Source organism: Neofelis nebulosa, chromosome 13 (genome assembly GCF_028018385.1).
Source record: "Neofelis nebulosa isolate mNeoNeb1 chromosome 13, mNeoNeb1.pri, whole genome shotgun sequence".
Taxonomy (NCBI): Eukaryota; Metazoa; Chordata; class Mammalia; order Carnivora; family Felidae; genus Neofelis; species Neofelis nebulosa.
The window spans coordinates 34,382,414-34,408,338 of record NC_080794.1 but is presented as its reverse complement, the minus strand read 5'-3'; the positions used below and the strand labels follow the sequence as shown (position 1 = coordinate 34,408,338).

The 25,925-nt window shown below is 39.2% G+C and overlaps 1 protein-coding gene and 1 long non-coding RNA gene across 8 annotated transcripts in view; one reads left to right on the top strand and one right to left on the bottom strand.

Moving 5' to 3' along the window:
* The first annotated feature begins 1,857 nt into the window (after positions 1–1,857).
* LOC131492754 (uncharacterized) overlaps positions 1,858–25,925 on the top strand; it is a 35,344-nt gene continuing 11,276 nt past the window's right edge. Inside the window, exons 1-2 of the long non-coding RNA XR_009252273.1 lie at positions 1,858–1,967; positions 12,928–12,985. This is a non-coding gene — a long non-coding RNA (uncharacterized LOC131492754). The remainder of the gene's footprint in view (positions 1,968–12,927; positions 12,986–25,925) is intronic.
* TET1 (tet methylcytosine dioxygenase 1) overlaps positions 15,472–25,925 on the bottom strand; it is a 135,820-nt gene continuing 125,366 nt past the window's right edge. For 6 of the 7 annotated variants that reach the window (XM_058696521.1, XM_058696524.1, XM_058696522.1 and 3 more), the window contains one exon: positions 15,472–25,264. In XM_058696521.1, coding sequence (XP_058552504.1) covers positions 24,249–25,264 — 1,016 coding nt within the window. In that variant the 3' untranslated portion in view covers positions 15,472–24,248. The remainder of the gene's footprint in view (positions 25,265–25,925) is intronic. The other variant, XM_058696523.1, reaches the window with a different exon arrangement.

Genomic DNA, 25,925 nt, shown 5'->3' with positions numbered 1-25,925 from the left:
TAATATTTTGTTCATTTTTATGAACAAAAATGCTCCTTTGTCCTGTTTTTAGAAGTGTTTAAGAAGAAGTGGTGTTAATTATATTTTAAATATTTGATAGAATTCACCTTCACCAGTGAAGTTATCTTGTCCTGGACTTTTTTTTTTTTTTTTCTCAGTGGATAGTACTTTTATTACTGACTTAAAAATTTTTTGTTACAGGGATGCCTGGGTGGCTCGGTTGGTTGAGCGTCTGACTTTGGCTCAGGTCATGATCTCACAGTTTGTGAGTTCGAGCCTGCTTCGGATTCTGTGCCTCCCTCTCTCTGCCCCTCCCCACTCACACTCTGTCTCTCTCAAAAATGAATAAAAACGTTAAAAAATTATTTTTGTTACGATTTTATTTTTAAGTAATCTCTAGACCCAATGTGTGGCTCAAACTTACAACCCTGAGCTCAAGAGTCACATGCTCTACTGACTGAGTCAGCAAGGCACCATTTCTTTTCTCCCCATTTTTACACAAAATCTATACCTTGCATTTTAAATAATATATATTGGAAATTGTTTCATATCAGAATAAGAGTGTATCCCCATTCTTTTTGCCAGCCAAGTAATATTTTTTGTACGAATTATCATAATATGGTTACTTGATCCCCAATTGATGAATATGTAGGTCATTTTTAAAAATTAAAAAAAATATTAATTTAGGGGCGCCTGGGTGGCTCAGTTGGTTGAGCGTCTGACTTCGGCTCAGGTCACGATCTCACGGTTCCTGAGTTTGAACCCAGCATCGGGCTCTGTGCTGACAGCTCAGGGCCTGGAGCCTGCTTCCGATTCTGTGTCTCCCTCTCTCTGCTCCTCCCCTGCTCACACTCTGTCTCTCTCTCAAAAATAAATAAGGATAAATAAAATAAAATAAAATAAAATAAAGTAAAAAATATTTATTTTTGAGAGAGAGAGACAGAGTGCAGGTGGGGGAGGGCAGAGAGAGAGGGACACACAGAATCCGAAGCAGGCTCCAGGCTCTGATCTGTCAGCACAGAGCCTGACGAGGGGCTTGAACACATGAATGGTGAGATTGTGATGTGAGCTGAAGTCAGATGCTTTACCCACTGAGTCACCCCAGGCACCCCTATGTAGGTCATTTTTTTTTAAGATCTCTTTTTCATGGAAAGAGGCCTTTTATTTATTTTATTTTATTTTATTTTATTTTTGTTAAGTATGCTCTACCCCCAATGTAGGGCTTGAACTTATGACTCCAAGATCAAGTCACATGTTCTGTCTACTGAGCCAGGCAGGTGCCCCCTAGGTAGGTCTTTTTTTATCCTTTGCACTCATAAGCAGTGCTACAGTAAACAATCTCATACTCATTTCACTCTTGTACAATTTTATCAGAATATGCTCTTAGAAGTAGGATTGCTTAGTCACAGATCTTGTGAATTTACACTTCTAACATTGTAATTAATTTGCAATTTGTAATTAATATTTAATACATATTGCCAACTTGATTTCTCCATGAGTTATACCAATTTACACTCCTACCAGTAACATATGAGAGTATCTGTTTTCCCACACCCTTGCCAAATAGTATATTTTCAAACTTTTAAGGGTGAAAAATGGTGAATGGCACTGTTTTTGTTATCTATTACAGTATAACAAACCATCACAAAATGTAGTGGCTCAAAATAACAACTTCTTAATGTCTGCTGGCTCTGTAGGATGACTGAGCTCAGCTAGATGGTTATTGCTTAAGGTCTCTAATTTGCTTGCAGTCAGATGGCAGCTGAGGCTGGAGTCATCTGATCCCAGCCTGTCCAAGGTGATTTCTTGACTTACATATCTGGCACTAGAGTGTTCCTTTACTCTCGGCCTGTCCAGCAAAGCAGCCTGGCCTCCTTTTATAACAGCTCTGGGTTCCAAAGTAAGGAAGGGGATAATGTCAGCTCAGGTTCAATAGAGTGGAAGGGATAGATGCCAGCTCTCAATGGGTAAGTGAAGTGCACAGAGAGGGAGGAAAGGAGATGACGGCCATCTCTGGTATCCTGATATAGTTTTGGTTAGTAGTTCTCTCAGTTTGAGTGAGGCTGTTTTTTCACACATATAAGAGACATTTGTATTTCCTTTTCTAGTAAACAATTATTCTGTTCCTTTGTTGTTTTTCTATTTGGACACTGATCTTTTTCTTCTCAATTTGTGGGAGCTCATCTTAGTCCTTTATCATCTAATCTGCAAACATTTTATGTAAATTTTTGTTTTTTTATGATTTTTAATGTAAATTTATGATTTTTTTTTTACTTGGATTTTGGTGAGTTTTACTGAGCAAAAGTTGTTATCTTTAGGTAGTAAAATTTATAAAATGTTTCTTTCATGGCCCCTGAATTTCACACACACAAAGAAAGGCTTTTCCACTCTGATTATAAAAAATAAATTCTACAAGTGTTTCTTCTAGAGTTTTTATTTATTTTTAAAAAATGTTTATTTTTGTGAGAGAGAGTGCGCACGAGAAGGGGAGAAGGGGAGGGGCAGAGAGAGGGAGACAGAGGATCTGAAGTGGGCTCCGCACTGAAGCAGGTTCCAGGATGACAGAGAGAGCCCAAAGTGGGGCTCAAACTCACAAACCGCAAGATCATGACCTGAACCAAAGTCAGACACTTAACTGACTGAGCCACCCAGGGGCCCCTAGATTTTTTACCTTTTTTGTCTGTTTGTTTAAGTTTTCAATCCATTTAGAATTTATCCTGGGGAAAGGAGGTAGGACTCTAACTTTATTTATTACAAATGGCTACCCAGTTATTCCAACTATTCATTGAATAATCCTTCATTTCCCTAGTAATTTGAAATGCCACCCATCTATTATTGATAACACCTGTACCATATTCTTTCATTATAGCTTTATAAAATATTTTATATTTGTAATACTGTGTATTTGTAATCCTTTAATTACCTTTTCTTTCCCCTGACCCCTGAAGTTTTTGGTTATTCTTGTCTGTTCCATATGAACTTTAAAGTAAGATAAGAGTCAAACACTTAACCGACTGAGCCACCCAAAAAGCGCCCCTGTATATTTATATTTGAGAGAGAGTGAGGGGGGGAAGGTACATAAGGAGAGGGGGGACAGAGGATGTGAAGCAGGCTCCGCACTGACAGCAGACAGCCCAATGCAGGACTCGAATTCATGAACCAGAGGTCATGACCTGAGCCAAAGTTGGATGTTCAACCGAGCCAACCTGGCCTGCTTAAATTTCATTTTAGAGAGAAAGACTGTGAGCAGGGAGAGTGGCAGAGAGAGAGAGAGAGAGAGAGAGAATCCCAAGCGGGATCCATGCTGAGCGTGGGCTCAATCCCATCACCCTGGGATCATGACCTCGGCCGAAATCAAGAATCACACACTCACCGACGGAGCCACCCAGGTGCCCCAACATGTAAACATTTTTAAATGCACTCAAATATCCCACTATATACTTAATATACATTTTAAAAACATTTTTATGTTTTTGCTTATGGAAATATTTTGCCACAAGTGAGTCTTATTTTATACTCAGCTAACATTTTTGTTTAGTATTTATGCATATATGGAATACCTTTTCTTTTTTTTAATTGAAGTACAAGTAACATACAATGTGATATTATTTTCAGGTGTACACCATACAAATTCAACAATTCTATACATTACTGAACGCTCACCGCAATAAGCATTTACACCATCTGTCAGCCTACAATGTTATTACAATATTATTGACTATATTCTCTATGCTGTAATTTTCTTTTATATATATATATATATATATAATTTTATTAAGTTTATTTATTTTGAGAGAGAGACAGAGGGAGTGTGTGTGTGTGTGTGTGTGTGTGCGAGAGCAGGGAAGAGTCAGAGAGAGACAGGGAGAGAGAGAGAGAAAAAGAGAGAGAGAATCCCAAGCAGGCTCCACACAGTCTGCACAGAGCCCCATGCAGCACTGGAACTCGTGAACTATGAGATCATGACCTGAATGGCAATCAAGGATTGGAAGCTTAACCAGCTGAACAACCCAGTTGCCCCCGTATGCTGTACTTTTCACCTTCATGATTTATTTTGTAACTGGGAGCCTGTACCTCTTTTTTTTTTAAATTTATTTTTTAAATTTCTATACCCAATGTGGGGTTCAAACTCAAGACCACGAGATCAAGAGTCACATGTTCCACTGACTGAGCCAGCCAGGTGCCTGGAAGGCTGTACCTCTTAATCCCCTTTATGTATTTCACCCATCAACCTCACCCACATTTCCTATGGCAACCACCAGCTTATTCTCTATAGGAATTCTTAACAAGTGAGAAAAATCCAACCTGCAGGTTTTCAGTGAAATAGAATTTTTATGAAAAGCGTACTGGAAATTTAATGAAGTTTTTAATTTGCTTAGAAGTAATTCAGCACGCTTGGATGACTCACCTGGTTGAGTAGCCAACACTTGATTTTGGCTTGAGTCATGGGATAGAGCCGCAGTCAGGCTCTGAGCCGAACATGGACCCTCCTTAGGATTCTCTCTCTCTCTCTCTCTCTCTCTCTCTCTCTCTCTCAAATAATAATAACAAGGGGCACCTGGGTGGCTCAGTCGGTTAAGTGTCGGACTTTGGCTCAAGTCATAATCTCACAGTTTGTGAGATCAAGCCCCTTATCAGGCACTGTGCTGAGAGCTCAGAGCCTGGAGCCTGCTTCAGATTCTGTGTCTCCTTCTCTCTGACTCTCCCCCTCTCATGCTCTGTCTCTGTCTCTCAAGAATAAATAAATCTAGGGGTGCCTGGGTGGCTCAGTCGGTTAAGTGTCGGACTTTGGCCCAGATCATGATCTCACAGTTCATGAGTTCAAGCCCCGCGTCAGGCTCTGTGCTGACAGCTTGGAGCCTGGAGCCTACTTCGGATTCTGTGTCTCCCTCTTTCTCTCTGCACCTCCCCAGCTCATGCTCGCACTCTGTCTCTGTCAAAAATAAATAAACTTTAAAAAAAATTAAAAAAAAAGAATAAATAAATCTAAAAAATTTTTTTAATAATAATAACAAAAGTAATTCAAATTTTGGTTTTTGCAGTTTTCCTTCCACATTATATTGAGCTAATATTTTACTTTTATTTTTAAATAAAATTTATGTATTTTGAGAGAGAGAAAGAGAGAGGGAGTACTAGCAGGAGCAGAACAGAGGGAGAGAGAGAATCTCAAGCAGGCTCCAAGCTGTCAGTGCAGAGCCCTACGTGGGGCTCAAACTCAGGAACCTTGAGATTTGACCAGAGCTGAAATTAAGAATCTGACACTTAGGGACACCTGGGTGGCTAAGTCAGTTGGGTGTCAGACTCTTGACTTTGGCTCAGGTCATGATCCCAGGGGTGTGGGATTGAGTCCTACGTTGGGCTCCATGCTGAGCAAGAAGCCAGTTTGGGATTCTCTCTCTCTGCCCTGCTCTATCACTCTCTCTCTCTCTCTCTCTCTCTCTCTTAAAAAAAAAGGGGGGGGGGTGCCTGGGTGGCTCAGTTAAGCATCCAACTTCGGCCTTGGTCATGAACTCACGGTTCATGATTCTGAGCCTTGTGTCAAGCTCTGTGCTGACAGCTCAAGCCTAGAGCCAGCTTCAGATTCTGTCTCTCTCTCTCTGTCCCTGTCCCACTTGCACTCAGTCTCTCTCTCAAATATAAAAATAAACATTAAAAAAAATTGGGGGTGCCTTGGGTGGCTCAGTTGGTTAAATATCCGACATTGGCTGACGTCATGATCTCATGGTTTGTGGGCTCGAGCCCCATGTCAGGTTCTGTGCTGACAGTTCAGAGCCTGGAGCCTGCTTCGGATTCTGTGTCTCCCTCTCTCTCTGCTCTTCCCCCATCCTCTCTCTTTCTCTTAAAAACAAATAAACATTAAAAAAAATTTTTAATTAAAAGGAAAAAAGGGTCAGACACCCCGAGGTAATACTTTTTTTTTTTAATTTTTTTTAACGTTTATTCATTTTTGAGAGACGGAGAGAGACAGAGCACGAGTAGGGTACAGGCAGAGGGAAGGGGAGACACAGAATCTGAAGCCCAACGCAGGGCTCGAACCCACGAGCTGTGAGATCATGACCTGAGCTGAAGTTGGACGCTCAACTGACTGAGCCACCCAGGCGCCCCGAGCTAATACTTTTTTAAACTGGATTTTACATTTCAACAGATCTTTGGAGTGCTTATAAATTCTAGATGCTTAGATGTGACCCTTGATGTAGGAGAATGAAAGGATCTTATGTAAATACTAATTTTTTTAAAATGACTGTGACTGGAAGAAGAAAGAAGACAGAAATGGTGGTGTTAGCAGAGGGATGTGGTGCTAGGAGGGGGTTGTGGGGCTGAAGAGCAGTTTCTTATTTGCTTTATGATGCCAGAGACTAGGATGTATTTGAATACTGCTAGGGAGGATCCAATATTGAGATTGAAGTCAAAGGGAATGAACAAATAACTCTCTCTTGAGGAATTGAAGTCCCTGAAAAGGCTAGTTGGGACAGAGTACACAGAGAGGGATTAAATCTTTGTGTGTTTTTTTTTTTTTTTTTTTTAAATTTTTTTTCAACGTTTTTTATTTATTTTTGGGACAGAGAGAGACAGAGCATGAACAGGGGAGGTGCAGAGAGAGGGAGACACAGAATCGGAAACAGGCTCCAGGCTCCGAGCCATCAGCCCAGAGCCTGACGCGGGGCTCAAACTCACGGACCGCGAGATCGTGACCTGGCTGAAGTCGGACGCTTAACCGACTGCGCCACCCAGGCGCCCCTAAATCTTTGTGTGTTTTGTTGGTTTTTGTTTGTTTGTTTTTGGATTTTTAAAAATTTATTTATTTTTTAATTTACATCCAAGTTAGTTACCACATAGTGCCACAATGATTTCAGAAGTAGATTCCTTCCACTAAGGAATCTACTTACCCATTTAGCCCATCTCCCTCCACAACCTCTCCAGGAACCCTAGTTTGTTCTCTATATTTGAGAGTTTTTCATGTTTCCCCCCCTCTCTGTTTTTATATTATTTTTGGTTTCCCTTTCTTTCCATACTTTGGCTATTGTCAATAGCGCTGCTATGAACATAAGGGTGCATGTGCCCCTTCGAAACAGCACACCTGTATCCCTTGGATAAATACCTACTAGTGCAATTGCTGGCTCCTAGGGTAGTTCTATTTTTAAGTTTTTGAGGAAACTCCATACTGTTTTCCAGAGTGGCTGCACAAGTTTGCATTCCCATGTTTATTTGATTTTTTTAAACATTTTTTTAAAATTTAACGTTTATTCATTTTTGAGAGATAGAGAGGGACAGAGCATGAGCGGGGAATGGGCAGAGAGAGGGAGACACAGAATCAGAGGCAGGCTCCAGGCTCCGAGCTGTCAGCACAGCCAGACACGGAGCTTGAACTCACGAACCACGAGATCATGACCTGAGCTGAAGTTAGACGCTCAACTGACTGAGCCATCCAGGCGTCCCTGTTTGTTTTTTAAGAGACAGCGAGGGAGGGAGAGAGAGAAAGAATCCTTTTTTTTAATGTTTATTTTTGAGAGACAGATAGAGAGACAGAGCACGAGAAGGGAGGGGCAGAGAGAGAGGGAGATACAGAATCTGAAGCAGGCTCCAGGCTCTGAGTTGTCATCACAGAACCCAACCCAGGGCTCGAACCCAGGAATCGTGAGATCATGACCTGTACCAAAGTTGGATGCTTAACTGACAGAGCCACCTAGGCACCCCAAGAAAGAATCTTAAGCAGGCTCCATGCTCACCACAAAGCCTGACTTAGGGTTTGATCATAAGTAAAACTTTAAAAAATGTTTTAGGGGTGCGTGGGTGGCTCAGTCAGTTAAGCTTCAGACTCTTGATTTTGGCTTAGGTTATGATCTCAGGCTTCATGAGATCGAGCCCTGAGTCGGGCTTTGTGCTGGGTGTGGAGCCTGCTTGGGAGTGTCTCTCTCCCTCTCCCTCTGCCCTTCCTGTGCTCATGCTCTCTCACTCTCTCTCTCTCAAAAATAAATAAAAATAAAAATGTTTTAAAGAAAATAAAAAGTCTTGGCAGAAAAATGCTTTTGAATAATGTCTACCTCCTGAAGTTCTGAACTTTTCATTCACAGTTTTATAAAATAGCCTGGTAATAAATTTGGTGCCTGGCAAGGAGAAGGGATTTTCATTGATCTTTGGCCAAATATTTTTCCTTAAACTGCCAGAAAGGGCTGATTAGAAAGAGTAAATAAAGTGTTGGCAAGAAAATGATTGAAATCAGGAAATGCAATCAGGGAAAGATTGCATAGGAAGAAGGATCAATAGAGTCTCCAGTGAGGTAGAAAGAGACTTGTGGAAACAGCAGGTAGGACAAACAGAACAGATAGGAGGTTGAGGTCATGATGTGAGATATATGAGCTGATGATTTTGGAAGTGATGATATGTTCCATTCCATGACTGGAGAAAGGAGGCTCTGGTGACGTGGGAGAGAAGGTGCCCAGATAAAATCAAGGAACCGAGATGTGAAGGTGTTGGGATGAGGTATCTATTTGTTCAACCCAGAATGGTAGTAAAACTCAGGGCAGGGACGAATAATGCATGCCAACAGCAAAGTCACCAATGAATGAGGAGGAGTGTTCAGGAAGGTAATAGAGAATGGGAGGCGTGGCAGAGCTAAATGATGTGAGATTTTTCGATTTTTTTTTAACGTTTATTTATTTTTGAGACAGAGAGAGACAGAGCATGAACGGGGGAGGGTCAGAGAGAGGGAGACACAGAATCTGAAACAGGCTCCAGGCTCTGAGCTGTCAGCACAGAGCCCGACGCGGGGCTCGAACTCACCGACTGTGAGATCATGACCTGAGCCGAAGTCGGAGGCTTAACTGACTGAGCCACCCAAGTGCCCCGAGATTTTTCAATTTTTAAAATCATTTATTTGTTTATTTGTTTCTATTTTTATTAATTTTTTTTTTTTAAGTTTAGTTATTGGAGTGCCTGGGTGACTCCGTTGGTTAAGCATCCAACTCTTGCTTTTGGCTCTGGTCGTGATCTCACACTTCGTGAGCTCCAGACCTGCATGGGTTCTGTGATAACAGTGTGGAGCCTGCTTGATGTTCTCTCTCTCTCTCTGGCCCTCCCCACCCTCCCCCAATAAATAAATAATCTTTTTAAAAAAGAAAGTTTATTAATTTATTTTGAGAGAGTGTGTGTGGGCACACCTGCGTGTCCAAGTGGGGGAGAACGACTGAGCCACCGAGGTGCCCCGATGTGAATATTTAAAGGGAGAGCACATTGGAACAAGAAGAACATCTCTTTTTTTTTTTTTTTTTAATTTTTTTTTCAATGTTTTTTATTTATTTTTGGGACAGAGAGAGACAGAGCATGAACGGGGGAGGGGCAGACAGAGAGGGAGACACAGAATCGGAAACAGGCTCCAGGCTCCGAGCCATCAGCCCAGAGCCTGACGCGGGGCTCGAACTCACGGACCGCGAGATCGTGACCTGGCTGAAGTCGGACGCTTAACCGACTGCGCCACCCAGGCGCCCCAAGAAGAACATCTCTTACATTTACTCCCATTCAGAGGTTTGTGCAGTGTGAGATATAAGCTTCTCCAGTTATGAGGCTCTAGCCTCATGTTGCCCTCAGGGGAAAACCAGATTTCATTTTCTGCAAGGTAATAGAACATGCTTTTTTTTTTTTTGAGAGAGAGAGAGAGAGAAAGAGTAGAGGAGGGGTAGAGGGAGAGGGAGAGAACGGGAATCTTAAGCAAGCTCTATGCCTAACTTGGAGCCTGGTGGGGAGCTTGATCTCACAACCTTGTGATCATGACCTGAACTGAAATCAAGAGTCAGGACACTTAACCGACTGAGCCACCCAGGAGCTTCTTGCACCTTGCATTGATTGATTGATTGATTGATTTCATTTTGGGGTGTCTAGGTGGCTCACTGGGTCAGACATCGGACTCTTGATTTTGGCTCCGGTTGTGAACTCATTGTTTGTGGGATTGAGCCCCATGTCAGGCTCCACACTTCAGTGTGGAGCCTGTTTGGGATTCTCTCTCTCACTCTGCTCCTCCCTTGCTTGTTTTCTCGCTCTCAAAATAAATAAATAAACATAAAAAAATAGATTTTATTTTTAAATCATCTCTACACCTAACACGGACCTTGAACTCACAACCCCAAGATCAAGAGTTGCACACTGCGCCTACTGAGCCAGCCAGACACCTCAAGAATAGAGCATGCCTTATAAAAAGATGACTAGGGGTGCCTGGCTGGCTCAGTTGCTATAGCATGCAACTCTTGGTCTTGGGGTCCTAAGTTTGAGCCCCACATTGGGTGTAGAATTTACTTAAAAAAATGAATAAAAAGAAGTTGAGGCAAAGTCACAGGAAAAATTGCTAATCACAGAGGGGGAATTCCAGAGGACTCCTTGGAGGGATGGAAAGGAAGGTGGGGGACTCCATGGTTAGATTAGAAGATGTATTACAGAGTTACAGAGCAGTGTGTGGACGACCACTTGTTAGGTGATGGCTGACCAGCAGAGCTTACACTTTGAGTGATGGCCAAAACAAAGCAGAATGTGATGCATGTGGCATTTAGTTCTGAGAGGCACTTCTAAGAGAGTCGGCCATCTGGCAGTACAGATTAAACTATGGTTGGAAGTGAAGACCAGTAGGTGGAGATGGGGTCTCTGGTTTCCTGTGGTTAGCTGGTGTGGGTAGCTGCAGGGAGAGTAGCTGTGGAATATAGCCAGTCTTGCTTTTTCTGGCATTGGCTGGGGTATCTCAAGGAAAATGTACATATGGTTTATGTGTTCATGGTGTTATGTACCTTTTACCATATTCTTATCTATCATCTCTCTCTCTCTCTCTCTCTCTCTCTACCTATCTACTATAATCTACTTATTTACTTTGACATTTTTTAAAGTATTTTTTTTAAATTTAAGTAATTGTTACACCCAATATGGGGTTTGAACTAATGACCTCAAGATCAAGAGTCACATGCGTCTCCAACTGAGCCAGCCAGGTGCCCCTCACTTACCATAATTAAAAAAAAAAAAAAAATGTATCGTTCCACTGATGATGGGCTAGCAAAAAGGTGCTGTACTTCCAGAAGACGATTGGGGAATATCTATCATAAATATTTAAAAATATACATTCAGGGCACCTGGGTGGCTCAGTTGGTTGGGCGTTCGACTTAGGCTCAGGTCATGATCTCGTGGTTCACGGGTTCGAGCCCCGCGTCAGTCTCTGTGTTGACAGCTCAGAGCCTGGAGTCTGTTTTGTGGATTCTGTCTCCCTCTCTCTCTGACCCTGCCCAGCTCATACTCTGTCTCTCTCTCTTTCTCAAAAATAAATAAAACATTAAAAAAAAAATTTTAAATAAAAATATACATTCCAGGGTACATAGGTGGCTCAGTCAGGTAAGCATCCAACTCTTTTTTTGTTTGTTTTTAAATGTTTATGGGGGTCCCTGGGTGGCTCAGTCGGTTAAGCGGCCGACTTCGGCTCAGGTCATGATCTCGCGGTCTGTGAGTTCGAGCCCCGCATCAGGCTCTATGCTGACAGCTCAGAGCCTGTTTCAGATTCTGTGTCTCCCTCTCTCTGACCCTCCCCCATTCATGCTCTGTCTCTCTCTGTCTCAAAAATAAATAAACGTTAAAAAAAATGTTTATGTATTTATTTTGAGATGGGGGGGTGAATGGAGGAGGGGCAGAGGCAGGGGTGGGGTGGGGAGGGGAGAATCACAAGTAGGCTCTGCACCATCAGTCCAGAGCCAGACTCGGGGCTCAATCCCACAAACATGAGACCATGACATGATCTGAGCCAAAACCAAGAGTTAGATGCTTAACTGATTGAGCCAGCCAGGTGCCACAAGCACCCGGCCCTTTTTTTTTAAGTTTATTTATTTATTTTTGAGAGAGAAGAGAGAGAGAGAGGGAGCAAGGGAGGAGCAGAGAGAGGTACAGAATCCCAAGCAGGCTCTGCGCTGAGCCTGTCATCTCAGCTGAAACACACAAACCTGTGAGATCATGACCTGATCCAAAAACCAAGTCATACACTTAACCCACTGAGCCACCCAGGCGCCCCCTTCCAATTCTTGATCTCAGCTCAGGTCTTGATCTCAGGGTTGTGAGTTCAAGCCCCACATTAGGCTCCAAGCTGTTCATGAGGCTTACTTAAACAATAATAATAAAATTTAATTTAATTTAATTTAAAATATACATTCAAAAGACTGGGAAAACTTATATGTCTATCAATAAGAACTAGTTAAATAAGACATGATTTGTCCATACAGAGAAATATACCATACAGGTATTACAAAATAAAAAAAGAAGGGCCACCTGGGTGGCTCAGAGGGCTGAGTGTCTGACTTTGGCTCAGATCATGATCACACATTTTGTGAGCTGGAGCCTTGCATTGGGCTCTCAACTCTCAGCCCCAAAGCCTGCTTTGGATCCTCTGTCAGCTTCTCGCTCTGCCCCTCTTTCATTCACACATGCACGCACACACTCTCTCTCTCAAAAATAAATAAACACTTAAAAAAATTATTAAAACATAGGGGCGCCTAGGTGGCCGACTTCAGCTCTTGTGGTTTTGTGGTCTGTGAGTTCGAGCCCCACGTGGGGCTCTGTGCTGACAGCTCAGAGCCTGGAACCTGCTTCCGATTCTGTGTCTCCCTCTCTCTCTGCCCCTCCCTTGCTTGCTCTCTCTCTCTCTCTCTCTCTCAAAAATAATAAACATTAAAAAATTTTTTTTAATAATGAAAAAAAAAATAAGTAGTTCTATATACATTTATCTGGGCTGTTAGATTTAAAAAAGAGAAGCAGATGTTTATTTCGTTTGCATATGTGCACAGCCTCTGGGTAGACACAAGAAACAGCTAAGTATGGTGGTCTTTGGGAAGACGAAATGTGAGGCTACGCTTGGCAGACTGATTGGATGCTTACCGAAAAGCCATTCTCCCCTATTTCTTCCTTTGCTGACAGAGCCCACATTTTGCTCAGATGTGACTTCAGGAGAAAAGGATTTCTTCAGCCCCAAGAGGTAAATATTGATTGGCATAAGCCAATTATGGTACTTATTCTCCCTGCTAGTGATTGTTTTAGGCATGTCTATGTGACAAAATATTGGCCAATGAAACAAAAGTAGTCTATTAGGGGCTTTTGAGTTTTGTTACTGATTAGGAAGAGACTAGAGGGTAAACTCCTCTTTAGGATTTTTAGGTAAAGTTGGGAAATGTCCTGACTCTTTGAGTTGTCGCAGCAATCTTGAGACCATGAAGGAAACCTAAGAGAATTGCAGATCAGGAACTCTGGTATCATTGAATTGCTGAGTTTATTAGCCCGGAATCATTTATCTCTGGATCTCTTGTTAAGTCAGAAAATGCACTGTTTATTGTTTAAGCCACTGTTAGTGGTAGCCAGGAGCATCTTTAGTACAAACATTGGACAACAGAGGTAGTGATTAGAGAACAAAGGCAAAAGAAAAATAATTAAGCTTCCTTACATTCACAGCACAGTGACAGGTTCTTGAGACAGGCAGAGTGACCTTCCTCAAGAAACTCAACTCCCCTGATGTTAATACTTTGCTAAAGGCAAAAGGGAACTTAGCTTGACATTAGCCCAACCTCTACGATCTTGTCTTTTTTTTTTTTTTTCTTTTAATGCTCATGTATTTGGAGAGAGAGAGAGAGCTCCTGCACATGTGTGTGAGTGGGAGAAAGGCAGAAAGAGAGGGAGAGAGAGAATCCCAAGCAGGCTCCATGCTGTCAGCACAGAGCCCAACTGGGGGCTCAGTCACAAGAACTGCGAGACCATGACCTGAGCCGAAATCATGGGTCCAACCAATGGAGCCACCCAGGCACCCCTGTAAGTCTGTAACATATAAAAACCCCTTTGGAAACTTCCTTTATTTCTACCCTCCAAGATACAGGTTAGCAAGCATCCTCCAAGCATATGGCCCACTGATATACACCTGAAGGGTCTCATGACTAATGTTTTACTAGACAGAAGTAAATGACCTTTTCCTAACAATAGTGAACCACTCAGTGACCTGAAAACCTTGATTCCAAATTCCTTAGAGTCTTAAGCTATCCCGAACCCCCTCCCAACTTGAAGGAATATAATCAGCCACTCCTCACAACCTCAGTGCAGTTCTTTCTGCCCACGGATCCTGTCCCTGTGCTTTAATAAAACCACGCTTTTTGCACCGGAGATGTCTCAAGAACTCTTTCTTGACTGTTTGCCCCTGGACCTCAACATTTCACATCAGTGGGAAGTTCATTACTTTTTTCCTCCTTTAATATCTTTTGTACTTCTTGAATTTTGTACCAATGGAATGTCTTAACTATGAAAAAAAGTCTTTTTTTTAAGGTTTTTTTTTGTTTTTTGTTTTTTGTTTGTTTTTTAATTTAAGTAATCTCTACACCCAGTATGGGGCTGGAACTCATGATCCTGAGATCAAGAGTTACATGCTCTTCTGACTGAGCCAGCCATGCACCCCAAAAATGTCTTTAATTAAGTGCATTCCCTTTAATACAGAGTTTTAATGTTTATCACTATGAAAAATTGGACAAAAAATAGAACTACCCTACAACCCAGCAATTGCACTACCAGTATTTATTCAAGGGATATGCTGTTTTGAAGGGACACATGCACCCCAATGTTTATAGCAGCACTATCAACAATAGCCAAAGTATGGAAAGAGCCCAAATGTCCATCAATGGATGAATGGATAAAGAAGATTTGGTATGTATATACAATGGAGTGTTACTCGGCTTCACTCATATGAGGATTTTAAGACACAGGATAGATGAACACAAGGGAAGGGAAGCAAAAATAATATAAAAACAGGGAGTGGGATGAAACGTAAAAGATTCTTAAATATGGAGAACAATCCCTACTGGAGGGATTGTGGGGGGGGCGCTAAATGAGTAAGGGGCATTAAGGAATTTACCCCCAAAATCATTGTTGCACTATATGCTGACTAACTTGGATGTAAATTTTAAAAAATAAAATAAAATAAATTTTTAATGTTTATTTTTGAGAGAGAGAGAGAGAGAGAGAGCAGGAGAGGGGTAGAGAGAGACAGAGACACAGAATCCAAAGCAGGCTCCAGGCTCTGAGCTGTCAGCACAGGGCCTGTGCGCAGGGCTCGAATTCATGGAGTGTGAGATTATGACCCGAGCTGAGGTCGGACGCTTAACCGACTGAGCCACCCAGGTGCCCCACCAGGGGTATGATCTTAGCCACTTAAAGCTTCAGAATTGATCTGTAAAATGGGGTTAATAAGAGTCCTTACTTAATAGCATCACTGTGGGAGTTAAAGGATTTATATAAAATGCAAAGTTTTGGGCATATAATTATTCCATACATGTAGCCATCTTGATTTAGGTTGAGCAAAATTCATCATTTGAACATCTCTAAATATTAAATCTTATAGCCTTATATAGTTAAGAATGTGTGGTTTTTATTTGATATTAAAATTTTAAAATATTATTTTGAAGAGGAAAGAAAAATTAGACTACCAGGTGCAAAATAGAAGTATAAAATTTATTTAAAACCACCCACAAAGTTCCGTGTAATCAGGAATGATACAATTTGCAATAGTTTTTTTAAAAACTCATGACAAAGATTTAAAATATAATTTCAATTACAGTATTCATTTAGCCTTATTCAGTTAGAACACTTAATAAAAAAGAAACTTTATGCTCTAAATAAATGAGACACACAAGGAAAATATAATAGACAATTTCCACAACTATCTTTACATGTATGTTTCAATACTAGTACATTTCAATGCATTTTGCTACATAAACATGAAATCACGTACAACTGCTGTGCACCAAAATTTAGCTTAATTAGGTTCTTTCAAGTAACATGCAATTCCAACTCACAAGTCTTCAAGTACTGCTAATAAGTGTTCCCTTGTATGCAGAGCACTACATGTTGAACTGTAATCATCACAATTAAGATTATTTCTTTCCCTTCTGCATGGTGAAGTGCTTTTTCTTTAAACGGTTTCTCCCATATGTTAAGAACCAAAACCAGATTTTGTAGAATTTTAAAATCTTTTTCTTATTAACTTATTTCATTGTATGGAATATTTAATACAGTAGGACTGCAATAGGTAAAAATAAATCCCCCTAAGCAAAAAATCAAAGGTACAAAATAAATAGTAAATATACCCTCAGAGGAGGAAAAGTCACCTAGAGACAGGAATATTAACTTGTGAAACTGATACTTCGTTATTGAAAGGTCAGTACTACTCTATTTCCCCATGATGAAGTATCTGTGAATATTTCACTCCCACTATTGAGAAGCACTCATTCTTCTCCTTTGAACCAAAGTATTGATATGCACGTGAATCTACTTGGTAGGTCATCATATAACACAAGAGAAAATGAAGAAACTAGAGAGTAATGCTTTTCCTTCTGCCAAGTAGCTTTACAAATTTCTCTTCAGGGAACACTTCATGATTTCTTAGTAACTCAAAGATGACCATCCACCCATAGGTAACAATGCAAAAGCTGCCCTCCCCCCCCCCCCCCCATTACTATAAAACCGTTTCTGGAAAAATATTTCTCTTAAAGCACCTATCACAATGTTATCTGTTATAGAAGTTTAAAAAAAATGACCATACATAGTAATAAAAAATATTTAATCTTTGTTTTGCTTTTTTTTAAGAGCTGTTTTTGTAAGGTCCTATGTTGTCAGCCATTTTAGAATATCACAAACAGGCATTAATTAGTGAGGATAGGCAGTTACTGAATCAAATCACCAAAAGTGGAATTTATTTTGACTATTTAGGGAAGTTTGGGTTTTTCATTAGCAACCCATAATGTACTGATGGAATAGGCAAAATATCCTACCTCTTTATTTTTATAAAGAACTTACTAAAAACTTTACAAATACATCTCGTTATTTTTCTTAACTCTCTGGGCAAAGGTATGTTTAAACTTTGACTAGAGACTTTACATGGCTGGAAACAAAGAGGAAGGAAAAACAAAATGAAACAAATTTAAATAAGTGGGAGACAGTACAATCTCTTAGAGATGTCAACAACTTTACATTTTTACTATGAGTACCTGAAAACTAAAATAGTCAGTTTACTGAGCACATTCCCTTCTAGAAACCTGCACTTCAATATAGCAAATACATTAAACTTTGATTATGAACTGCTGATCTTAGTCTTTTTAAAAGTAGTATTTTTAAAACAATTATTATTGAGGTTTCCCTTTGTTTTCGTAGCACAGGGACATTCCTTATTAAAAGGTTTATTTACAGGGGAAAAACTGAAACTTCATTAATCTAAGCCCTAATGCAAAAGTTCTGGGAATTTAGGGAGACCTTCCAAAGTATGCATTAAAAAATCACTGTCTAAATAAATAGTGGAAACAAAATACGTCAGAAACATGTTTTGCATATGTTAAATAGGGTTTACATTATTCTTAGATCTGGTCTGACAAAATTTCTACCCACTAATACTAAGTCATTGTTTATGATGCCGAAATGCATTTATTTATTTTTGAGAGGGAGAGTGGGCACACAGGGAAGGGGCAGAGAGAATCCCAAGCAGGCTCCACACCACCAGCCTGGACCCCAATGTGGGGCTGGAACTCGTGAACTGTGAGATCACGCCCTAAGCCAAAGTCAGACACTTAACTGACTGAGGCACCCAGACGCCCTGATGCAGAAATGCACTTAGCAGTCTGCAGATATGAAATGGTTTAGTCTCAGATGGATTGACTTGGTGTATGACTTGGAGCAAGCCATTTGCCACTCTTGCCAATCAGCAGGTTCACCACCAGTAAGACGGGAACATTTGGACATCTGTCCAACCCTCAGTGTTGGGGAGAAAAAATGAGCACATTGTAAAGCAGTTTGATAACCTAAAACATTATAAAATACAGGGATTATAATTTTCTTACTACCATATTTGCATTCAAAATGGTTCCTCATTTTGAGCTATTTTTCACATAAAACTTATACGGTGGGGAGGAGAGCTATTAATGAATTTTTGGCTGGGCTGGTCAAGTGAACCAGCAGATTGTGAATAGGGGCACAAATCTCCCTCCTCTCTGCCCCTTAAATCCTCCCTATTATACTCAGAACTCCTGATAACTGATTTATCCCATCTTTAAGAATTCCTCAAGTTACTTTCAGTTCATTTTTAACCTTTCTCACCCAGATTTTAGAATATTTCCTATTATTGTCAAAACCCAATTTCCAAAGGGGTAAATTTACAATAGAAAGTAGATATCATCCACAAAACTGGGCCAGGAGATAAAACGTGCGAAAACATATATATCTACTCTATAAAGCAGACCTGTTATTAATTCAAAGTCACTGGTCAGACAACTTATAATTAGTATAATGTATTGTACAGAAATAGCAAAGCTATGCAGAAATAGTGCTAGAATATTTAACTTCTTATACAATTTTTTTTGCAAAACACTCAAGCACTAATAAACAAGTTAAGAGACACACATTGTTGGGATTGTTAAAGAGAACAATGGGCGCATGACCACTATCTAATCCTAAAAACTGAATTTGCCTCTACCCAAAAATGGCTAAATAAAATATTTTGATTCTTTTTGGTATTATTCCACAAAGGATTTGTGAAACATGATTTTAGAAGACAGGAAAAGACACCTTGACCAAGATCACTGCTATTCTTGAAATGAACCATGTGTATATGTGTAGGGAGCATGGGGAATGGAGGCAGAACAGGGAGAGAATTTTAATTTAAAGAAAATCAGAGGAAAGGATAAAAACTGTAAAAAGAATGAAAGTACACTAGTAACATCATAGCGTCAGTGAAATGAAAAAAGAAAAATAACAAGCACAGTTTCTGGTCAAAGATGGCAAGTCTATACCTAGCCAAATGAAGAAGGAAACTACTTCTTAATACTGTCTCTCCAAAAGTGAACACGTTTCTGACAGCTGCAAGATTTTTTTCTGATGAACAAGACAAGAGAAAATGCCTTTCATAACAGCTGCTGGGGACAAAATTTCTATTTTAGGAAAACTAGGTTAAACTATTCAACAGGAGTTTCGCAAGTTGTGCACAAACATAAATCGGTTAAATCAGATGTAATGTGTTTAAAATCTGATAATAACATTCCTACCTTAGACTAAGTTTTGCTTCAGTTATAGGGGACATGTATGGCTGAACAAACAAGAAAAACTTGTGATCCCGGCGGGATCATGGTATCACAGTAGGAATGGGAAAAGTATGGCCAACAAAGCTGAGACAAGTGTTTGACTTCTAAAGCTAGAAATATTAAATATTGCATACTATCAAAAGAGAAACACATTGTGGGGCCCTTAAAGGAGAAGTGAAAATTAGGAGTGGCAAAATGAGGAATACCTTTGGATTACTTGAAGGAATAAAATACATGCCTTTCGAAGTAAACAGTGGTATTTGATCAGGTGCCCAGAAGACAAGGGGATTGAAACAAAGTCACCTAGATGTACTGAATAAAGAGAATTGAAGTTTGTAGAGTTCAAGACAAAAAGAATGATGTCTTGCATAAAAGCCAGTTTTATCATTTCCAAAATTAAAAGAAGAACTTAGACACTCTTTTATACATGAGAAAAGAAAACAAATAAACAACAACACAAACCCGCCAATAAATCTTAATACATTCTAAGAAAATACATGAATCCAGCTTCTGATAGACATGCTGATTCTTTCTGAATTGCATTCCAGAGCCGTAAGTGGCATCATTTTCTCAACCTGTTAGAAGAAAGCTCAAAATGGAGCACAATTTTGATTTGGATAAGTCCAGACTCTTCAGGAATCAGGGCACTCATTATCATCACTTGGTTGAGTGTACCTTACGGTTGACATTGAAGTTACAAGTTCAATACACTTATGGGCAAGTTTAGGAACTGTGCACAATAAAACAGTATTCTAATACAGGTAGACAATCACTTCAAAATTAACTATGCTAGGATTTACTTGTGAGGCCAACTTGGCAGGAGGTGTGACTAGACTGTACAACCATGGCTAGGTAGTATATATATATACACTGGATATACTTTCTCCAATTCTTTTAGTCATTCAATTTTTCATAACTCCTTATATATGCCTAATAATTGTTCCAGGGGAAATAAAAGCCTGTACCGTGTAAGTACTTGATATATATATATATTTTATTGAAATAGCAAATAAGACTATTGCCACATTTTGTTGGATTAGTTAACAGGACAACTTCATAGGTAAAAGTCAGCTAGATTTCCCACACAGGGGAATCTTGATCCAATTTCACTTGACTTATTTTCCTGAAGCCCTCAGGAAAACAAACAAAAAAATAAATAAATAAAAAAAACAAACAAAACAAAAAAAGCAATAGAAAAAATAAAAGGCCATTTTTATCTTTCACATACACTGCAATAAGGTTATTTCCCAGTGATACAATACTCCCTGGGTGAGGAAATCAAGTTTGTTTCCTAAAATCCTCCTACGCACAACAAAGTGGCCTTCATTTGATGGTTTAAATTCTATTTATAAACATAAGTTATACACTGACATTAACATCTGCTCTTTAGGCCCCAGTGATTTAACTATAGGACTTCTAAGGTGTCTTCCAGGGCTATGAGAGGCCACTACCATATTACTTCACAATTCTTGTCATAAAATTGTACAGAAGATCAAAACTCACAGTTGTACTAAATCTAGACTAAAAAGAAATTTCCATGCAGCAAGAAGTTGTGAAATAGAAGGTAGCTATATATTATTAAAAGTCACATACAGCTACTGATTTACTCAGCACATTCAAAGGAAGTCCTGTGCTCGCTATAGGTGGAAGTTGTCATGCAATGTCAAAACTTTGTCCCAGATAAAAAAATCTGAATAGAATTTGTCTTAAAGAATAAACTTAAGTAGTTTGGGGTTATTTTCATACATGCTATTGTGGAATAAATGATGGTCCATTCAAATCCACTGAAGCAATAACATTAGAAAGTAGGTTACTTCGTATGAATTGTTATCTCATTTACACAAGGGTATGCATTCAATTAAGTATGTACTGGGGTTATGTCTTAAGCAAATTGCTTACGGATTTCATCTAGTTGAAATTCTATATTTAACAAATTAAATTATTTCACATGCAGATTGCATAACAAAGATGTTAGAAGGGTAAGCTGCAAACATTTTGCTAACATATTGCAAAAATTTACCTACAGCTATACATTTTCAGCTAGCCTCACTTTCCAATAATATGTTTCAATTAAGTCTATGACATGATGTACTTGGTACTTTGTAGATGGATTGGAAGATACAGGTGAGGCTGATAAGCAGAAGAAAACATTTTTTTCCAACCATGGCCTGAGAGCCATTAGAAATGGGAGTCTGAAGGGCAGAGTGATATATTGTAGGATTCTAAAATAGGCAGTTCATTGCAGTTAGTAAGTTTGTAACATATTATGGACAGGTTGGGTTAACACCGGGGTCATGTATCAATGAATTCAATTATCATACCATGAACAAAGGCAGAAGATTCAAAAACTCAATTTGAGTGCTGTAAGAGAGGTGAAGCAAAAGGTGATCGTGACAGTAAAACATAAGAGGTGTAGAAATAATGTTAGATGACCAGTTTTCTGAGTGAAAATGTCATTTCAAACAAATTTATTTCCTTGCTTCATAAAAGCAGTCTAAAAGCAGTGTTGCTAGCATACAATCACAATGCTGTAGAACATTGAATAAGCAGGAGTTAAAAAAAAAAAAATCACAGGGCAGACAAAGGGATGGTAAACTGCTAATTTAAACTTATGAAGTAACGTCCAACAAAGTAGGGATCACGTGTGGTTCGCACCATGGGGTTATCGGTTGAGGCAGGCTATTGATGGTGTGAATTATAATAAGGAATGGAAAACATTTTAGTTGAGAAGGGATATTTTCATATATGTTTTTGGGGCAACTGCAGCCAACTTCACAATTTTCAATATTCCCCTTAAGTCAACACTGGAGCTTCAAGTTCAGTTGTTAAGAAACTTATTCCGTTAGTGACCCTGATGGGAATTTCTGCAGATATATTATAATGGATTCTTTTGAAGGAAACTTGCTGTTTCTTTGAAAACCATGGATAAAAACATCTTTTAGGATTTAAATTCTTCAAGTTTACTTTGTCATGGGAGGCGATTCAAAGAAAATCAAAAGCTAACATTTAAATTCTGCAGACATTTAGTAAGTGTTGAATGGTAAGAAGATGGATGGATGGATAAAGGGTGTTAAAACTTGATCCATTAAATCTGGTGATGAAATAATTTCTAGTGGGAGCTAAGGCCTAATATCTAAAATGAAATATCACAAGGGCGTATTCCTGATAGTCTAATACTAGTAAATATCTTATTGAAGCAGCAGAAACAATAAACAATCACTTATTTATATACTTATATGTATAAGAAACCTTAGGCTCACAAAAATATACATGTTTTAAAACGGAAATCTAAGGCACACAAAATACTAAAACAAGTCAATGAATCACCCTATTTTACATATTCAAGAAGCAGAAATCTACTTGTACAAGATGATGGTCTACCAATGGATATTTGTTATATACAATCCCTTCATATTCCTTTACTTGTATTAGTCAAAAGCTTGAAACTGATACTTTGCACCATATATTATTTTAATATAAGTTACAATGAGTTTTTCTTTAGAGAGCTTGCTGGAACTGTTTGCTTTTGCACCAAAATTGTTGAGTGTTAGCAGTTGTGGGCTTCCTATGGCATTTCCAAGGGAGAAGCACCATTAATTAGGTTTTCCACACTCCCAAGGAATCTGACACTTTGAATGTTATAGCACCTCTGCATTTTAACAGAATCAAGTATTTCATTGAAATTTCTTGTTCTAAACATTTTGCTCGGGCAATCCTTTTTGTTTTGTTATAAAATGAGCCAATAAAATAATGGGAATATATAACGGGAGGGCTAACATAAATGGAATGCCTATTTTCCTGTTACCTAGAACATAGGCAATTATCAGAGAAGATGAGTTTTCATTTTCCTAGAACGAATGTGCTTAAATCAACTACTTTGGATTAGTATTAATGGGCAATATCATTCCTACTGTTTCGGATGTATGGATATGTGATGATGATAGGGAATTTATTTTTAAAAGATTCTTACGGGAATTTTATTCTTATTCTGTACCAGAATGATTTTAAGAACAAATAAGGCAGTTGGGATGGGTAGGGTTTTTGCTACTTTATTTTTATATTTGAACACCTTGAAACTTTAGAAGCATTTGACTCTACTGATTCCTACTATGTTTCATCTCCTTTTGGAAAAACCTTTCATGATTATACTGAGAAAGCTGGAGGGAAAGTAAATTGGGGCCACTGTTGCTTGATAAATCAGAAGAGAGCGCTCTTACTCAGCTCCAAATAAAGCGTTAATCGATATCGGTGATACGCTTCCTAATTCCGATTTTAGAGAAAATGAACAATTTTTGCATGTTCTAACTATTTTATAAGTAGCTAATATTTGCATGAGGACACATTAAAAAAAAAAAAGAACACAACAAACCATATACATGATTAGAATACATATTGCAGTTAACAAGATGGAACTCTACACAGCAATAAATGATTTCTCTTGTATGCAAATATGCATAAACAATAGACAATAGGATTCTTATACTATACTATTTCAAGTTACTTTTAAAAATAGAAAGTGCTTTTAAAATATATATTTACAATTTATGAACAGCCTCCAACCATTATTAACAATAATGAATTATTTTATACAGGAGAGATATTTTGAGAGAAAACATTTCATTGGTTTATTTCAAAGGAATATGCCAATTTTCTAGCAATGATTGGAAGATGTTGGAACAATGGCACCATGAAAAAATAATGCAGCTTATTTTTAACTGTTGATGTGGGTAAGCACCAGGAGCTGTGTAGAGTTAACACTGTGTCTTGATTTTACATCATAGCACATGAACCTGTTAAAATCCTCTAAAAATGACTCTTGTTTCATAGTAAACAGACTTAATTTAAAGCACCAAACTGAGTGATTCTATCAAGGTTAACACCTAACCAAAACATTTCTTTATGTATTGAAAACTATAAAACTTTTATTTTTGCTTAAAATGTGCACCTTCTACCAATTGTCAAAATATAGTCACAGTTAAGAAATACCCACCCCATTTTTGTTTTGTTTTTGTTTTTTTTTTTACCTCAGCCTTCAAATGGGTGAGATGAAGATATAAGTAAACGACAACATGACTTTCTTTTAACAGCACCTTGAAAAAATACACAAAACTAGCAAAGGCATTAAGAAGGGGAGAAAAGCTTTCAGACCCAATGGTTATAGGGCCCTGCAACATGTGTGAGAGCATAGGGGGACACTGTGACAATATTGTCATGGGTTAATGTTAATGCTTTATGAGAAGGAATTTGGTTCAATTCATTAACTTCAGGGGACAGTTCAGGACCCTCATTAGCTGCCTGGTCTTTCTGCTCTGAGGCCTTAGTTTTCTTATTCTTAGCTTCTTTAGCCTCAAACTTCATTTTGTTTAGTTCAAAACCATGTTGGGGCTTATTCAGGTTTTTGTGCTGGTAGAAGACAAGGGAGAGGCGTGTGGGATGATTCCGGTTTGGGTGTTCGACAGGAGTCGTTGCGTGAAGCTCTCGCCGGGCACACTCGATCAAAACGGAGCCATGAGCAGGCGCGATAGCCACCCCACCAATGTTGGCATCCAAGAAGATGTGCTCACTGTCTGACCAGTACTCATCAATGTGGGGCAATTTCTCCTCAGCAGGTGACAGGGGGTCATCTGAGAGGGGATCATCTGAGAGAGGCTCATCTGCTTCAGAGTGTGGCTCATCTTCTTCCACCAGAGAGGACGCAAGGTCATGAGGAGAGGCGGTGAATGGGGGTTGCTGGTTTGGATGATTAGAAGATAGCTGTTCAGATGGACCAGTGGGAGGCTCAGAATAAACCAAGGAATCTGGCATGGGAGTAGACAAGGTGGGAAGAGGAACCACTTCACCAGGCTGTGCAATTCCAGCGCCTTCCCCCGCAGCTGCATTAGCACCACCGTGTCTCGCAGAAGGCATTGTGCAGTGAGGATTGCTACTTCTTTCTGAAAACCCGTACGAAACTGACGACACATCGTTCTTAAAAGGAGCTGTTGTGGCCGACACAGTCTTAGGGGACCAGGAGAGACTTGGAGGTATGTTAGCCTCTTTCCATGTGTGAGGAATGGATGGGGTCAATGAGTAGGTTTTAGTGTTGTCCGAACCTTTGAAGATAAAATGGGGTTCAGTTTCATTTTTTATTTCAAGGTGCAAGGCTTCGGTTTTATTCCCTAAACAGAGAAAAGGACACCAAATGCGAAGATAAGTACAAACTACTTTAGGTAGTTGTCTTTAAGGAGTATTTTAAAGAGAAATACATGACAAAACATTGATGATGGCAGTGTTGGTCAGTTTTGTTCTATTTACTTTAAGACAAACATACGAGCATGCTTTAAAAATCGCATGTAGTTTGGTATGCTTTTCCAACCAACAAATTTCCTTAAAGAATGCTTCCCTAGGCACACATTTAGCCAGAAGGATGCCCAGTGATTAAAATACTAAGAAATTAGAAACAACCTAATTGGCTATAAGGTAAATATTGAAATCATACATTGGAATACAACACAGGTAATAACATGACGATTCAGAGCAATATTTCTACCCAAAGAGATTATTGCATGATCTCATTTTCAAAAAAGTAAAAATAAGTAATAGTTTATAAATATTTCTGGGTCATGACAACTTCATAACTGGCAAAGTTAATTACTAGGCAAAGGAAGTCACAGAAGAAGTTTTAGTTGAAGAGGCACCTAGGTGGCTCAGTCAGTTCAGTGTCTAACTCTTGCTTTTGGCTCAGGTACCATCTCACAATTTGTGAGTTCAAGCCCCCTGTTGCTTTCTGTGACAACAGCACGAGCCTGTTTGGGATTCACTGTCTCCCTCTCCCTCTCT